The sequence below is a fragment of the Blennius ocellaris genome (assembly GCF_963422515.1).
Source record: "Blennius ocellaris genome assembly, chromosome: 1".
Lineage (NCBI taxonomy): Eukaryota > Metazoa > Chordata > Actinopteri > Blenniiformes > Blenniidae > Blennius > Blennius ocellaris.
Window position 1 is genome coordinate 17,555,069 of NC_137650.1, and position 15,481 is coordinate 17,570,549.

Here is a 15,481-nt window from a genome sequence, read left to right on the forward strand (position 1 = left end):
TGTGAGTGAGTGTGTGTGTGTGTGTGTGTGTGTGTGTGTGTGTGTGTGTCCTTACTTCATGTCATGCCAAAACTACCCCGGCCCAGAAGGGACACAGTCAGACACTGCTAGTGACACATGCAGTATATTAATGAGTCTTATTAAAGCACCAGAACAGTAGAAAATTCCGTTTCCCTGACCTAGTCCGCCCTGACAGTCTGACAGAACCACCTGGCTCCAGTCGCTGGTAGACAAGCGCATTCAGTGGACAAGGTCACCCCTCAAACTGGTTGTTTTCAAACTCGATTTGGCTTTCTAAATTTTAACCATACAGTCTCAGTGCGAGAGTCATTTCAATAAACTTGCATGGTGGGACTTAAGAACACAAATATTAAAGGTTCATGCTTTTACTTCTACCAACAGATATGCCATAATCTCCCTGTTTCTTGCATCCTTTCTAATTATTTTTCCACATTCTGATGCTGGTTTGTGTTTCGCCGCTTGATTTAGCTGTCAGCAATTCCCACTGCCGATGAGACTGAGCAGAGCTGGACAGGGAAACAGAGGAGGGAGATTAAGTCGGGCAAAGTGATCAATACCAGCATGTCGAGCGGGCCACCAAACACCGGGACTGTCAAGACTCACAGCACCTGATGGTCTCAGATAAATCAGATAAAGCACTCCTCTGCAGCGAAGACACTCAACATTCATTCACTCTTCAGTCCAATATACACTGTCACACAATGAGCCCTTTATTTCTTCTCCTCACTGTTCCTCCTTCCCCCAAACTCTCTGCTTACATGCTGATACATTACGGGAAGCTGTGTGTCACTTTAAAAAGATGCACTTTGCAGAGATTTATGACACGATGTAATTTATGTCAGGAGTTTTATTGAGCAGAGGAAAGGTCAGATGGTGGTCAACTGATGCAGGATTTAAATGAACTAGATGGAAGAATTTCAAAGAAATAAACATCAAACCCTCTTTATGGAGATTTGTTAGGCTGAGGTGTTGAAATGAGTTCACATTAAATAATTGCTCATATTGAAGGACTGGTATTTCACAATGTACAGAGAGAGATTCCAAATATGACCTTGAAAGGTATGATAAGTAAGATTAATTAGAATTTTTCACTAAAAGTAACTACTGCTTCTAATTGAATAACAGGATCAGGGAGTTTCGGTGAAGAAAAACATGGTGAGCCAAACAAAGATATTTGTTGCACATTTATTCTCAAAGATAAAATAACTGTCAATTATTAGACAGGTTTTTCAGACATTTTGCTGCATTTTGCAACTTGACTTGATCTTTGCATGATGTTTCTGCAATAGAAAATAAATTCATTCAACAAAATACAACTGCTCTGATTCATGATCATCACTTTTATTTGAGGTAATTTTTTGTGACAGCACCTGTCTTCATTTTTATTTTTATTCACAACTTTTTTTTCTTTCTTTCACTTGAGTTCTATTATTGGCTAATCACCTGAGCTGCTTTGAATCTGGTGATGGCAACTATTCCTGGATGAGAAGTGCGACTGTGTGAACGTTGTAGTTGAGTGAGATCATCTCAACACTTTTTTTTTTCTCTGTTGCGCCTTTGTGCCAGAAATGTGACCCCAGTGGATGAAGCATTTTTTACACTCACACCGAGAGACTGAGAGAAAGGCGAAGAGCAAGAATCCAGTATTTCACTATTTAGCACTAAACACTGAGCCGATGATTATTAGTTTTACAGGTTCATTAAAGTCAGAAGATTAGTGCAGCGGTTAGGGGGAATGTATGTATAAACACATACAGCGTGAATCTGCACATACATGCTATGTGTTCACACAGTGCAACACAACCTGATCACATTCAACTGTGTCTGTAAAGAATCCTGGTTTACCCTTCATAAAGAGAACTTCTATCAAGTACATGAATTTAGAATCAGTTACATGGGTGTCAACTGATAGTATGAGAGTTCCGCAGCCCTGAATCACGATCACAGTTAGCATTAGACAAATAAAGTTGCCCTGTGCAACTGTTGACAAGAACTCACAAGTTACTCTCTATGACATACTGTATATTATTATATTCACAAGAATTAGTACACAGCCACTCAGGTTGGTTACAGCATGTGTGGGACTTGAATGAACAAATATGAAAGTTGATTCACGGGTTTGTATTCTCCTGTAGTCCACATTCTGCATCCTGCTGTGTTTGACACACTTCAGAAATCTACATGCACAGCGGTTGATCAAATGGTTTGTTTCTATAAGCTTCCTCAAAACTCCCACATTTTTAGGCGTTGGTTTGGTCCGAATACACCATAAAGGGGAAACCCATGAAGAAGGAAACCAGGAGAAGTAGAGAAGCCAAGGAAGACACCGGGGGAGGACGCTGCCAAATGTGTCAAAATAGTAGAACCTGTTCTTGTCAGTTCATCTCATCCACTCACAGTATAACCTGCTCACCACTGCTTACCTCGTAATTGGGCTGGAATACTTTTTACAATTTTAATCACTGGTTGCCTGAGAGAGAAGCTTCTCAACCCAAGAGTTTGTTAGCTACGAAGCAGCACTCAGAGACTTTTATGTAAATGTGCACAGAAAAAGAAAATCCTCAGTAATATTAGTTACGTTGCTGTAGACAGGCTTAATAATGTGCATGCCCGTAATAAAAATCAGAAGTCAGAAAACAGTGCAATATGCATCTCTGTAAATGTGATGTTAATGTTGTATATCAACAATTTGCTTAAAATGGAATAGGCTTTCAATTTATAAACACAAGTGAAATATTATTTAACTTGTGCTTTGTTTGAGAAATCGTATTAATGTACAAATGAAGTGATTGTGAGAGCTCAAGTGCTGTGTTCTATAATTTCCTCCACCATAGGCAAAGTACACTGTGTTTGAAAGTCCTAGACTGAAAAGTTCTCTCCTGCAGCCGTAACCTCTCTGGCTAAAGCTTACTGAAGACAACATGACCAGCTTGTATCCATCCAGTTGGAGCAAACAGCTCTTTAGGTAATTAAACATGTTAAAAGCAATGTATATCACTTACTGCAGGTCAGAAGAAAATGACATATTTCTGAGCCAGGGTCAGAAGATAATCAAGAAAGTCAACAGTCAGCTATAAAAGATTCAGGAGGTTTTATATTTTAGTCTGGAAATAACACAGATCTTTTACATTTGTTTATGTTTGCACCTGTTTAGAGACAGCAATGGGCTGAGCAACAACGCACTAAACTTTGGTATAACTATGTTCTACCAAGATGCTGTTTGGCTTGTCTGGATTATGACCTCAACAGGAAATAAACTTTCAACCTTAGAGAAGGATTGAATGTCCCTTTAAGAACAGCCGCTGTCTGTTGATGGTAAATTCTGTCTCACCTGATACGGAAAAGCAATGAAGCAGCATCCAATCCTCTCCAGTGTGTCTACAGCAGGCTTTATATTTTACCAACTACCACACACACACACACACACACACACACACACACACACACACACACACACACACACACACACACACACACACACACACACACACACACACACACACACACACACAATGCTTGACGCTAAGCAAGCGTGGAGAAGGGGGACTACCAACTAAGCATAAAATACATGCTGAGTTTCTCTGATGCTGTCAGATTGCAGGTAATTAATTTTACATTTGAAAGGTTCCCCATTACCAATGCCTCTGCACCAGTGATCACAACACATCAGCGAGAAAGTGGTAAGCCCCAAAGCTCCTGCAGCACTTCTACAGAAAACAGAGGAATAAATGAGTGACCCTGGAGTCAAAAACACAGACGTCAAAGGGAGATGACTGGCCTCTGCACACAGCTGAAGTTGCTTTTATTCATTTTAGGATCTCTTGGCAATAGCTGGCAATAGCTGAAAATAAATGTGACCAATGCTGTTTTTGCTGTTGTTGTTTTTGCTGTTTACCAACATATATCGACTCTTCTCCCAGCTAAGTATTATTTGTATTGCCGAGTTATGTTTGCAGAAATGAACATTAGCCTACTGTCCAGCTGATTACAAGTAGATGATCACAGCATTTCAATAAAGTAAAATGTAAACTCGACAGGCTCTTAACACTTTGGATCCAATAATGATGGGAGCAATGGACGAGAGGGTGCAAGTATCGCTGACGGCAAACATCGAGCCAGATTCAAGTTGGATCTTCAACACTGCTACTCTCATTCATTTAAAAGGGTGCGACTGGGTGCGAGGAGTGGCATCAGCACTTCTGTGTCAGTGTACTGTTCAGATCCTTTCAGAAAAGCTAATAAGACAACATGACAGAACCAAAGCCTCAAAAACACTAAATGAGAAGAAAAAGACACAAAAATACATGGCGACTTGGTTCTGAGGTATTATTTCATAACCAATTGAGGTATTTATATTAGAAAAACCTGAAGTGACATCCATTTACCACCAGTGTTGCCGCAGTTACCTTGAAAAAGTAATCAGATTACAGATTACTAGTTGCTCCTTTAAAAAGTATCTTTGTTATTTTACTGATTACTTCTTTTTAAAAGTAACTAAGTTTGATTACAAGTAACTTTTTAAGTAATTTTCAGCAGCTGCCGACAACATCCCCCTCAATCGCAACATAAAATTGACACCTGGTTTTACCAAAAACTCCGTTCTGATCACTGCCTGGCCTCCTGCTGATACATATTTAACCTTTGACCCTCATTCTTTGTTGTATTTATATACGATTCATGGTTTTATCGTCAGATTTTTACTATTACTGATATTTATTTACCCGGCGATGTAACTGTAGTCTGTCGTTGCTCTATTTACCTATTTAGTTATTTGCACTACCTGCGACCTTTTAATGCCCCTTTTAATCTGATTACTGGTTTGGAAATAGTAACGCGCTAGACACCAGTACACACTGTACATCTCGGGGGAAACACAAAGAGACAGAACATCACAAACTGACAAAAAATTTAGAGACACCAATTACAGTAACTTGAAAGATGGTTATTGTCTATGATCTGTTTCTTCATAAGGGGAAACACAGAACCTTCCAACAGAAAAGCCTGGACTCAAACCTGTGATATTCTGTAAAGGCACAGCTGTTAATCACTACTATGCATTCTGTCAGATACCATTACTGTATCAAATAATACCACAGTTCTCATAGTCATTAAGAAGGGAGGGACCTGAAAGCAAGAAATGGAATCATATGATTGAATTTCAGCTTGATGTTAAGTTTCCTATGAGCGGCTCCTTGTGAGCGCTACAAACAAGGGCAACTGGTGTTCAGCTTCCCCTCGTGTCCTATGGGAGCACTGGGGAAAGACTCATGTACGTTACAAGGAGACAAGAAGGTCTGTGTGTGTGTGTGTGTGTGTGTGTGTGTGTGTGTGTGTGTGTGTGTGTGTGTGTGTGTGTGTGTGTGTGTGTGTGTGTGTGTGTGTGTGTGTGTGTGTGTGTGTGTGTGTGTGTGTGTGTGCGTGCGTGCGTGTGTGCGCGCGCGCGCGCGCGCTTTGGATGTGTTCTGTATTCTGTTCATGTCTCCCGAATGAATACAGCCAATCAGAGCAAGCCTTGATCAGTATAGTGTTACAACACACTGCAGATGGTTATAGACCCAGAACCTCTATAATTCGTACTGAAGACCTGCCTTTACCTTCATAGATATGAAGGACTGATGGGATTGTGCATAGTACTTTCAAACAAGACCCAATGAGTTGAAAAGGCTAAATGAACGTGTATGTATTTGGCCAATTTAGATTATGAAGTGTTATACTATAATATATCACAGTACAGATCTGGTTTATATTTTCTAAAAACGAATAACGTTCTCAAAACTAATAATCTGTTCTCTGTGAGAGCGAGAAGAAAAGAAGACAAAAGAAATCTGCAATAATCTGTGATTATTTACCGCTGCGCTATTTCTCTCTAGGGGTAATGCTGTATGTGGACTGTGTGCATATATGTTACATGCCACACATGGACAGCCCACGTGTTTGTTTGTGACCATTAGTGTATCAATAATGTAGCTGTGTAGCATATGGAGAATGGGGGGAAAAAACACGCTGGTAAAGCTAATGTGACAGGCTAAATACAAAATAGATGACCTGGAAAGGGTAGTGAACAAGGACATGTGAGCCACTGTCTTATTTTTAAATCTATTTTCAATTATTGAATTTTTTTCTGGTGCCATTTGATTTGGAGCCTATGTGTGGAATTATAGATATAACTTTTTTTTTTAAAGCTTGAAATCATATTTTGGGGACACTGGAGAAGTATTTTGAGGATAAACTTCAGAACTTACTATATGATCATATGCAAACTAATTATTTTATATAATCCGGAGCCTCAGACACCAAGGTTCATCATGTTCATTTGTCCTCGATGCAGTTCAGAACCACCTAACATTTAGAGCCACACTTCATGAGCCTGCAGCCGTCCCTGTGGTGAAGAAATCGGCGAACCTGGTAGATAACAGAAACACCAGTCCCTCCCTGGTCGGGAGTCCTTTCCCCTGCCTGTTAATTAAATCAGGTCAAAGTGATTAGAAAGCCTTCAGAAAATGCATTGTTCCAAAAAGCAAAACTTTAACATTTGTCTTTTTTTTTTTCCTACTCCAAGTTAGAATATGTTAAGTCAAAATTGCAGTAGAATTTAATTGCAGTCACTCAGTCAAAAAAAGCTTAACATCTACTACACTTGATACTTTCTTGTCTATGAATTTGAGTTGTGGACAATGTTGTGAATTTTAAATGGATATTTGTAAATGACATTTTAGTGCAATTTCAAGTTAAAAAAAAAAAGTCTAATTTGACCATTTCCAACCGTAATATTCTTCACAGGATTGTTTATGATTGTATAAAGAGAGCGTTGTTTATTTTGCTTCATCAAGCACTTTCTAAAACTTGTAAATGGACCACAAGTTTCTTCCAAAATAGCACATTTGGACTCTTGGCCTAAAGCTGGTGGGTGGCAAAGGGTAAGAGTGCTTGTTTTTTTCCTCCTTTCCCCTCTTGCCCGCTACAGATTTAGATGAACCATCTGGTGTTGGTACCAACCGTGGACTCCTTGCACATTTGGACCAGCCATATCAGCAACATATGCTTCTGTCTCAGCGCCTGGCAACCGCACGCCCATCACTGGGATGGGAGGTGACTTCATCCCACTGCTCAGATGGACACTTATAATTGTAGTCAGGGGCTGAAGTGGTCTGAAGGGTTAATCTGGGGAATTGAATCGTAATGGGTTTTTTTTCCAGTTTTTTTATGGGAGGAGGGGGATTATGGCAACATTTATTTTACTGTGTTCCTTATCAGACTCTTTTCATGTGAACTTTAGAACTTAAAGCTTTGGCAATTTCCAGCATTTCAAGACCCTTCAGTGGTATTTCAATTAAAACCTCAATTTTTCCAGTATGTTGTCACATCAACAAGTGAGGTTCATCAGAGTGGAGCTGGAGTCGGCACTGAGGTTGAGTGATTTGAGAAGCAGCTGGTAAACAAAGAGCTTGTCTAACTTCTGAGCCCGATTGGTTCATTCCAGTATGTAATGGTTTAAAATGTTTGTTTCATTTTCACAGAGACCCTAACCAGCACTCCGATCTTTAAAGTGATAAACAGATACTTTCAAAAAGTAAATCTTACAACAGGCTCCTTGACAGTGGTTTATATGCAATTTGATATGTGTATTATATATATAAACTTATCATTCATAGAGAATTTGCATGCCTCCATTTTATTCTATTGGTTTTCATATTTTTTGTAATCATTGAAATATATAGTAATCATAATTTTCTGTCCTTTATTCTTAAATCTGGACTAATTTATTACTGAAACATGAATGTAGATGAATGTATATGCTGAATTTGAAATGTTTCTTTTTGTTTCTTCTCTCCGTTGCCCTCGACCCAATATTGTGTGTTTGATTCCATGTTAGCTATACAAAGAGTTTTAGTAGAAAAAAAGGTGTATAGGTGATATATATATATTTATATATATATATATATATAGTAATTTAAGTAATCAGTGATGACTAGTACACTTTAACCCATGAGTGTGAGTTGTAGATTAATTTCTGTTTTCTAGAACCTTCTCCTTTTTGATGTCTCTTTTCCCCCCCCAAAAAAAATCTCCCGCACCAGCAGCAACCTACAAAAATACCAGCTGAAATGCACCAAAAGAACCCTTCAACCTATAAAAAAAAAAAAAAAAGAAGTGAGCAAACAAACAGCAGCCTGATGACTGGGGGTGAGTGGGCAGCCATGAAAGTGCTGAACACAAGCCCACGCCACCTTGGTCCTCCCAGCGTTTTTCCTAGACAGGAAGATGGATGGGCCCAACTCTAATAATAACTACACTCCACTTACCATGGCGCCAAAACTGCTAACACTGCAACTGCCCCCTGATGCTAGCGAGAACAACCACCTCCCACAATGTCGCCCACTTCTCTCCTGATAGGAACATTCTGTTAGGCAACAATAGAGTAAACGGGTGCTGGAAATCTCCAACCTGACCAACCTTTCTTCACAAACCACAAACTTGGTGGCTACCAAAGACCAGTGGAGGCCCCGCTGGCAGCTTTTTGATCAACCTGAGGTAGAGAATTGTGAGAACACATGTTGCTGTTTGGTGTTTAGTTGCAATGCAGGTCGCTATTCGGTTAGAGAAGGCAGAAGACTTTTTGTGAAACTGAGGGCAGAAGAAGGTAGACAATGAGGAGACAGTGAGCAAGAGAAAGAGCAAGTGTGAAACTGGAATGGAAGGAGAGGGAAGGATACATAGAAAAAAAATCAATGGAAATAGAGGAATGTGTAGAAAGATGGTGAAAGAAGAGAAAATAATAGGCTATCTAAATGTGCAGAAGCATCAATGAAGGAGCACTATTGTTCCTAATGAGGTGTGACAGCCCAGTATAAACTGGAATATGAAGTGAACCATGATTACAGAGGATTAGATAACAGCCACTACGCAGTGCAGTGAGAATGCTTTTCGGGCCTGGCCTTGTTTCCTCTCTGCCTTTCCCCTCTTCCATGTATTAAACCATTTATGTACTGCGCTTGTGTTCAGGCATGCAAATATATATATGTGATGTGAACGTGATGTATGCAGAGTCAGCGGAAGACTGAGGGGTGGCGTGTGAGTGACTTCTTTGCCATTATGTGAAGTGAGGGCAGCCCCACTGTATGAGAGATAGCAGTAAGGTCAGCTCCACCTTCACAATGCTACAGGCTATGATATGCGAACATGCCTGACAGTCGGTGCTTCATCACATGGTGGCAGCTTGACACAGGAGCCTTTTCTCTTGATTAATCCCCTCTGCTTGCCTCCTGCTATGAAACACGCTGCAACTTTGCAGTTCAGGAAAATTATTGAAAAAAAAAAAGAATTCACTTAGCAATGGACTTGCAAATCTGGTGGGAAACAAACAGCCTGTAATCCGTCATCTATACATATAATTTAAATATATGTTGTGTCATTAACACAACTGATTAGTGCAATCAAGTTCTTGCATTAACCTGGACATAAACCAGGCTTTTTTTTAAATAAAAGAGTCAATGAGAGAAGTTTTGTTGACAGGAAGACATCCCACTCAACTCCCATTGAAAATAACTTTCACCCCTCGTCCAATCCCCTCATCCAATGAACCAACACCATGTTGATGAAACACCTTTGCTATGGTTGTGACATTCTCACTTTCAGAAGCGCACGCTCTCCCTTTTTTGCCAAACAACACTGCAGAGCGTGCCTAAACATTTCCCATGCACAGCTTTCCTTCATGACGCTCCTTCGCTATCTCAGAAAGCCAATGAGCCAGCTAACGCTGCCCGGGAGGAGAGTGATGAGCCGGGGAGGGGAGAGGTGTGGGGGCTGTCAGAAGTGGTGGGGCAATCTACTTTTTCAGGTAGAGTCAGCGGAGCAGCCAACAGATTTCTCCACCGTGTACGTTTTCATTTTGATGGCTGTGGATTGCCGTCCCACTGCTGCTGTCTTGCCTCCTCTCGACTTCACTTCATCATTCCACGCACCCATAAAAAAGGTTCATTTCCTCTGCCCCATTTCCCTAAAGGTGAGTTTGGCGATCGGTCACTCCGCTAGACACACTGCAGCTACTCCCATTTGCATTTGGATTCCCATATATAGGCCCGATGGTGCTTATGCACAGTTACGACCCAACAAAGTCAACTTACAGGTGATGTGTAAGCGCTGATTTCAAGAATGACGCTGACTGCTTGGAGGAGACCATCATAAAACATGATGATGGTGCACGGGAGCGGTATCTGTGAGTGTCATTTAAGGAGGCTAATGGCGGCTGTCTGTTTGAGAGGTAGATCGATACATTAATGAGGAGACAGAAGCACAGGTGTAATCACCAAAAGGCCAATGGTGCTGAAATTCACAGAATAACACAGAATTGTGTCTGGGAGGTTGGGACGCTGAGTGACACATTCACAAGACACGCAATATCTCCCAGACTCTAATGGTGTGGTCAGAGAAAGGCTGTTGTTTTGTTTTTGTTTTTTTAGTTTTCTTTTTTTTTTCCCCTCCAGTGGTGGCTATAATTGCCTCACATTGCTGTATAATTTCTGTATAACACCGGATATGAGACATACAAACAGCAACTATGTTCAGTTAGCAAAGGACTTGCAAACAAATCTCATACTCATAAACCTAACCCATAACAACTACTGACACACCAATGTTCACACTCTAAAATAAAACTGCAATCAAGATAAATACAGCTATTCTATTCTATTCAATTCTATTCTGCAGCAGCATCCCTTTGCACAGCCAGACATAAGGTCTTAATAAGGTAATGGTGATTAATGTTGGGGATTACTGTTGCATTCAGGTAAAGTAAAGATGTAGCATGCACATTACTGGAGCACATGCCTGGTGGATTCAAATTGAATTTCATTAAACCTAAAAGAAAGAATGATTAGTTTTACAGCACCCACTGGCAGCATTTTTACATGCAGACATTTTGCACTAATGACTTGAGTATGAAGTAGTGACCCCATCACACTCAGCAGACTTTGCGTAAATTAGGCTCCGTGGTAAGATAACCTTCTCCACAGCGTCTACTAAATCTGTTGCTACAGCCCCTTTCAGCAGGGGTTCTCAGTCATTTCGGCTCTGCACTGCAAGGAGGTATTGAGTCTGCTGCCCTCGGACCTAAACTCATTTGTCCAAATTGGTGGTCTCACTTTGTGATTACTCAACAACAGCAGGGTTGTGACCCAGTTATTACTAACTGTTATTTTAGGAAACCCTTCACAGGTATTTCAGGATCGACTACAACAGGAAACATTACATTTATAATTCATCACCGTATACGAGCGTGTTTCCCAATAACAGCAAACCATGAGCACATGGCATGAGAGCACTTTTACAGCAAACACCAACCCGTCTATTCATTATGCATAGGGTTAGAAACACAGTACTTGCAACGACTCACACCTATATGAAAGAGGGCACACAAGGGTTTCACCAGTTCTTGTACAGGCAGAGTGCAAAGATTGGCTCTACCGACTGTTGACTATGAGTCTTTGAAATCCATCTGTTTCTGCCCATATCGGGCTAACTGGAGGGAGCCAATGGAGTGAGAGCTGATTTGGTGTCAAATGGAGTACTTGGACATAATATGTGTATGGCGACGGGTTTGGCGTGTGTTCGTGTGTGTTTGTGCGTGTGTGTTGGATGCCGCACTACAACTTATGGTGTTTATGTGCGTCCCAGTGAGAGCTCACATGGAGAGCCAGGTTTGACTCACAGTTGGACAGAATTGAAAAGGACTGGACAGTGAACAGGTTTATGAAAAAGAAAAAAAAAAAACATTAAGTTGTGACTAATCAAAAGCACAGCTGTGGTGTGACCTCATACCCATATGCCGCCACAGCATTTCACACAATCATGTTAAGGTGGAAGAAAACAAGAGCTGTGATCAGCAGTTCCTCAATATAGTTTGTGAGTTGGAATTAAACGATGGTGCGGAAACTGTCACTGTAATAGTCTTCTTTTTAACTTTTTTTTTTTTTTTTTTAAATGTGCGTAAATTATTATACAATTATTATACAATCACAAGATTGAAAAGAAGCAATCCAGTGAATGGCACAGTTTGGTGGTTTTACAAAAACCTAAACAAAACAACGTGCATGGAAATGGAAATGTAGCCATACTTTATTATAACAGCATGTATAGAAGCCACAAAGACAAAATATTATTAAGGGTGTAATATAATTGGTTTTCATTTTGGCTCCTGCAGTGAACTGTGTCACTTACAGTAAGGTTTCCCATTGTCAGTGGGCTGAGAGAATAAGGGTGGATATTTAGTTTGAAATGATGAATTGATCTCAGTTAACTTATGGACGCCGGACAGCACAGAGGTTGTCAGTTAATGATAAATGGATGTAATACTGAGCAACAGGGACGGCACATCAAGGACTTTGGGAGGTAGACTTAATGCGTGATGGATGATAATCTTGCGTACTATGGGCCATTTCTACAAACCTGATGAGCCGTGTATATGTATACATGTTGGTACTCATCAAACTGTTTCATATATACTGTGAAAATACATGTCGACAGCTGCTGTAAAAGCCGACGGCAGTTTCAGGCTCTACAGTGTCATTTAAGCACCTCTCAATATTTAAGATATCATTCATGCCAAGAACAAATAAACATCCATTTTAATATGCACAAGAGAAACATATTCATTTACAGTAAATATGTGCTGCACAAAGACATAGCTCCATGATGATGAAGCTGACATGAACGCTTCAAGATTTAAACCGAGTTTAAACACAGGAAGTTCATCCATGCCACTACTTAGGTTTTTATCTATGTAACAAACTGTATATGCTCTTTTAACTGAATTCATTCTCTCTACTGTGGAATCCCTCTCTCTGTTCTGTCACTTCTCTTGTTTGAAATCATCATCTGGAGAGCATACAACAAGTAACAAGCTAGTTTATTACATTTGACAATATAAAGTACAGATATTGGCATTCAAATGTAGGCAGTAAATGTAAAAGGAAATTCGATAGTGTTTTAAAGTACAGATATGTTAAAAAAAAATGCACTTAAGTATAGTAATGAAGTATTTGTCATTTGATGCTTCCTGTCTTGGTAGAGATTATCAGAGTTTAAAATTTGGATATTATGGGTATCTCCACAGAAAGGCAAATTAAGTTAAGTCTAATATTTTGGTCCAAGAAGAATGATGAGCTGAGAAGACAAATTCTTTCCATGCATATATTTTATTCTCTTCTATTTTGGATATAAGAATGTTTCTGCATTTATCAGCACAAGAACAAAAATTCAGTCTCAATCCAAGATTTCAGTAAAGTGCCATGTTTTGTTGTTTTGGTGTCTGTGCTAGCACCACTCTGTCACTGTGTGTTTGTGCCACTTTTTTGGGGGGAGGATTGTCATTTCAAAATAGTTGTCAAGAAAAAAGAACATCACCATCATGTCACCCAAGCATCTTGTTGCCAAACTAATTAGAGCAACAAACCTCCTCCTGAACTCATCGAAAGCCAAATCTGTTCCAAAGCGATGCATAAATGACATGTGTGACGTGTCGCTCACACTTCGCCACAGACACACATACCAGAAAGAGAAAACAAATACGACACGTCACTCAGAAGTAACTGCTCCACAGTTCTGCTCACCCTTCTCTGTTTTCATCTTCATCGGCGTTGGAGAGCAGCTGTGATCCGGCCAGCGAGAGGTCCAGAGCTGCGAGGGGCAGATCCCTGTAGCCAAAACTCACCAGTTGGACCGGAGGAGCCAAGCACTGGTTCTCATCGTCCACCGGCTGGGAGATGATCTCCAAGTCTGACAGACCCGCCGGCTCCACTTCCCTGGTGAAACGCCAACACCAGCAACAGAGAGACAAAACACATAAACAAGCACGCAGAGGAGACGTTTATTAATGTGTAAAATGTCAGTAATATGTGGTACAAATAAAATGTATATTTAAAGGGGGAAAAGAATGAAATGTTAAGTGGGGCTCCCAACCCTCACCCCATCAATGATGTTGTCACAAATCATCTGGCATAAAAGTAATTACAATTATATTACTCCACAAAAAATGTGCTGGTTTGTGTTTAGCTTGTAATATCTAAGTCCGCTGTTATACAGGAAGCCGTCCAAATTTTTTTACGATAGTTTGGCAATAGACTACACCCTTTAATGAGACAATTAGACAAAAATCAATCACATAAAAGCAGTGGGTAGTGTCAGGACTATGCAGAAGAGAAGAACAGAGGTTTGGTTAAACAGCATGTAGCACAAAGGCAGTACAGATTAAAAAAAAAAAAGACAACAACAAAAAAGCACTTTAATTATTCAGCCCAGCAACTTCACTAAGGACACATTCTTATTTACAGTGAAGGCCTCAGGGAGTAAACACGGGGTCAGAGAGGCTTCCACACAAACGCCTACTCAGCACTAGGGAGCGACCGAGCACTCACACAATCATCTGCTGCTGAGGACCAGAAGAGTTTGCAGACACGGTGCCTTGCTCAAAAGCACTTTGTCAGTGGTGTGAATGGTTCACATATTTTCTGAGAGTCGGAAAACGGCTCCATCACAAGACAGACACAGTCAGCCATTCATAAACACCTCTATGTGCAAATCACAGCCACCAGACTTATCAAGAATGTCTTTGGATTATTGATAATTACCCCACAGGGATAACATGCCAACACAGAAAATGCCCTGGTGTAAAAATAAACAAAATCGGGGTCTGCTAAGAACTAAACCTCCAAACTGCCACACAGCAAGTGACACTAGTAAAATAAAAGGAAGTTTTACTTTTCATTACAGCGTGAAACATTTAGCAATGAATGCAATTATACCTCACTCATAAAAGATATGTGAATTAATTGTATATATTGGTGTTTTTCAAATTCAAGCTTATAATTGTTAACGTCCTGTGTCTTGATGCACAAGGTTTTGATGAACAAGGCCCACAAACACGTATTATTCCTATATGAATCTCAGTTCATTACTGAGGATAGCTCAATGGCATGACATATTTTTCACTGACACACAATAAACATAATCATCATGCATTGTTGATTTAAAAAAAAAAAAATGCTATCACCTGTTTAAACCTGCCATTATCTAACAATAAAGCATTACTCCAATTGATCAGGCTTTGGATATAAGCCTAAAAGGCTATTAAACTACTGTTGTTGGCAATTTATTGCTCAGTAATGCATTACTTTATTACTTTTATTACTTTAATAGTGCCCCTTTGGAAGGCAATGCATATACTATTATTATTCTGTATATTTGTTCTTGGACCAGAGTGGCGTCATCCCTCTTGTCTCATAGCAAAGAAACTCCCCAGCTCACATTTGAATTTGCATGTTTTACCTGTGACTCAATTGTGACAGGTTTCTCCTAAAAACATGCCATTCATTTTTATTTTGTGACTGTACATTTTTGTTAGTTGCAAATGTGTCTGTTTCTCTTTTGGCCCTGTGATGGACTGTGATCATTGCTGTTGTTTCAA

At 40.0% G+C, this 15,481-nt stretch overlaps 1 protein-coding gene across 1 annotated transcript in view; it reads right to left on the reverse strand.

Annotated features, from left to right (window-relative positions):
* Positions 1–15,481, reverse strand: part of LOC308149014 (transmembrane protein 266-like) — a gene marked incomplete at both ends in the record, with an annotated part of 47,423 nt that overhangs the window by 20,899 nt on the left and 11,043 nt on the right. The window contains one exon of the mRNA XM_080520637.1: positions 13,629–13,820. Coding sequence (XP_080376763.1) covers positions 13,629–13,820 — 192 coding nt within the window. The remainder of the gene's footprint in view (positions 1–13,628; positions 13,821–15,481) is intronic.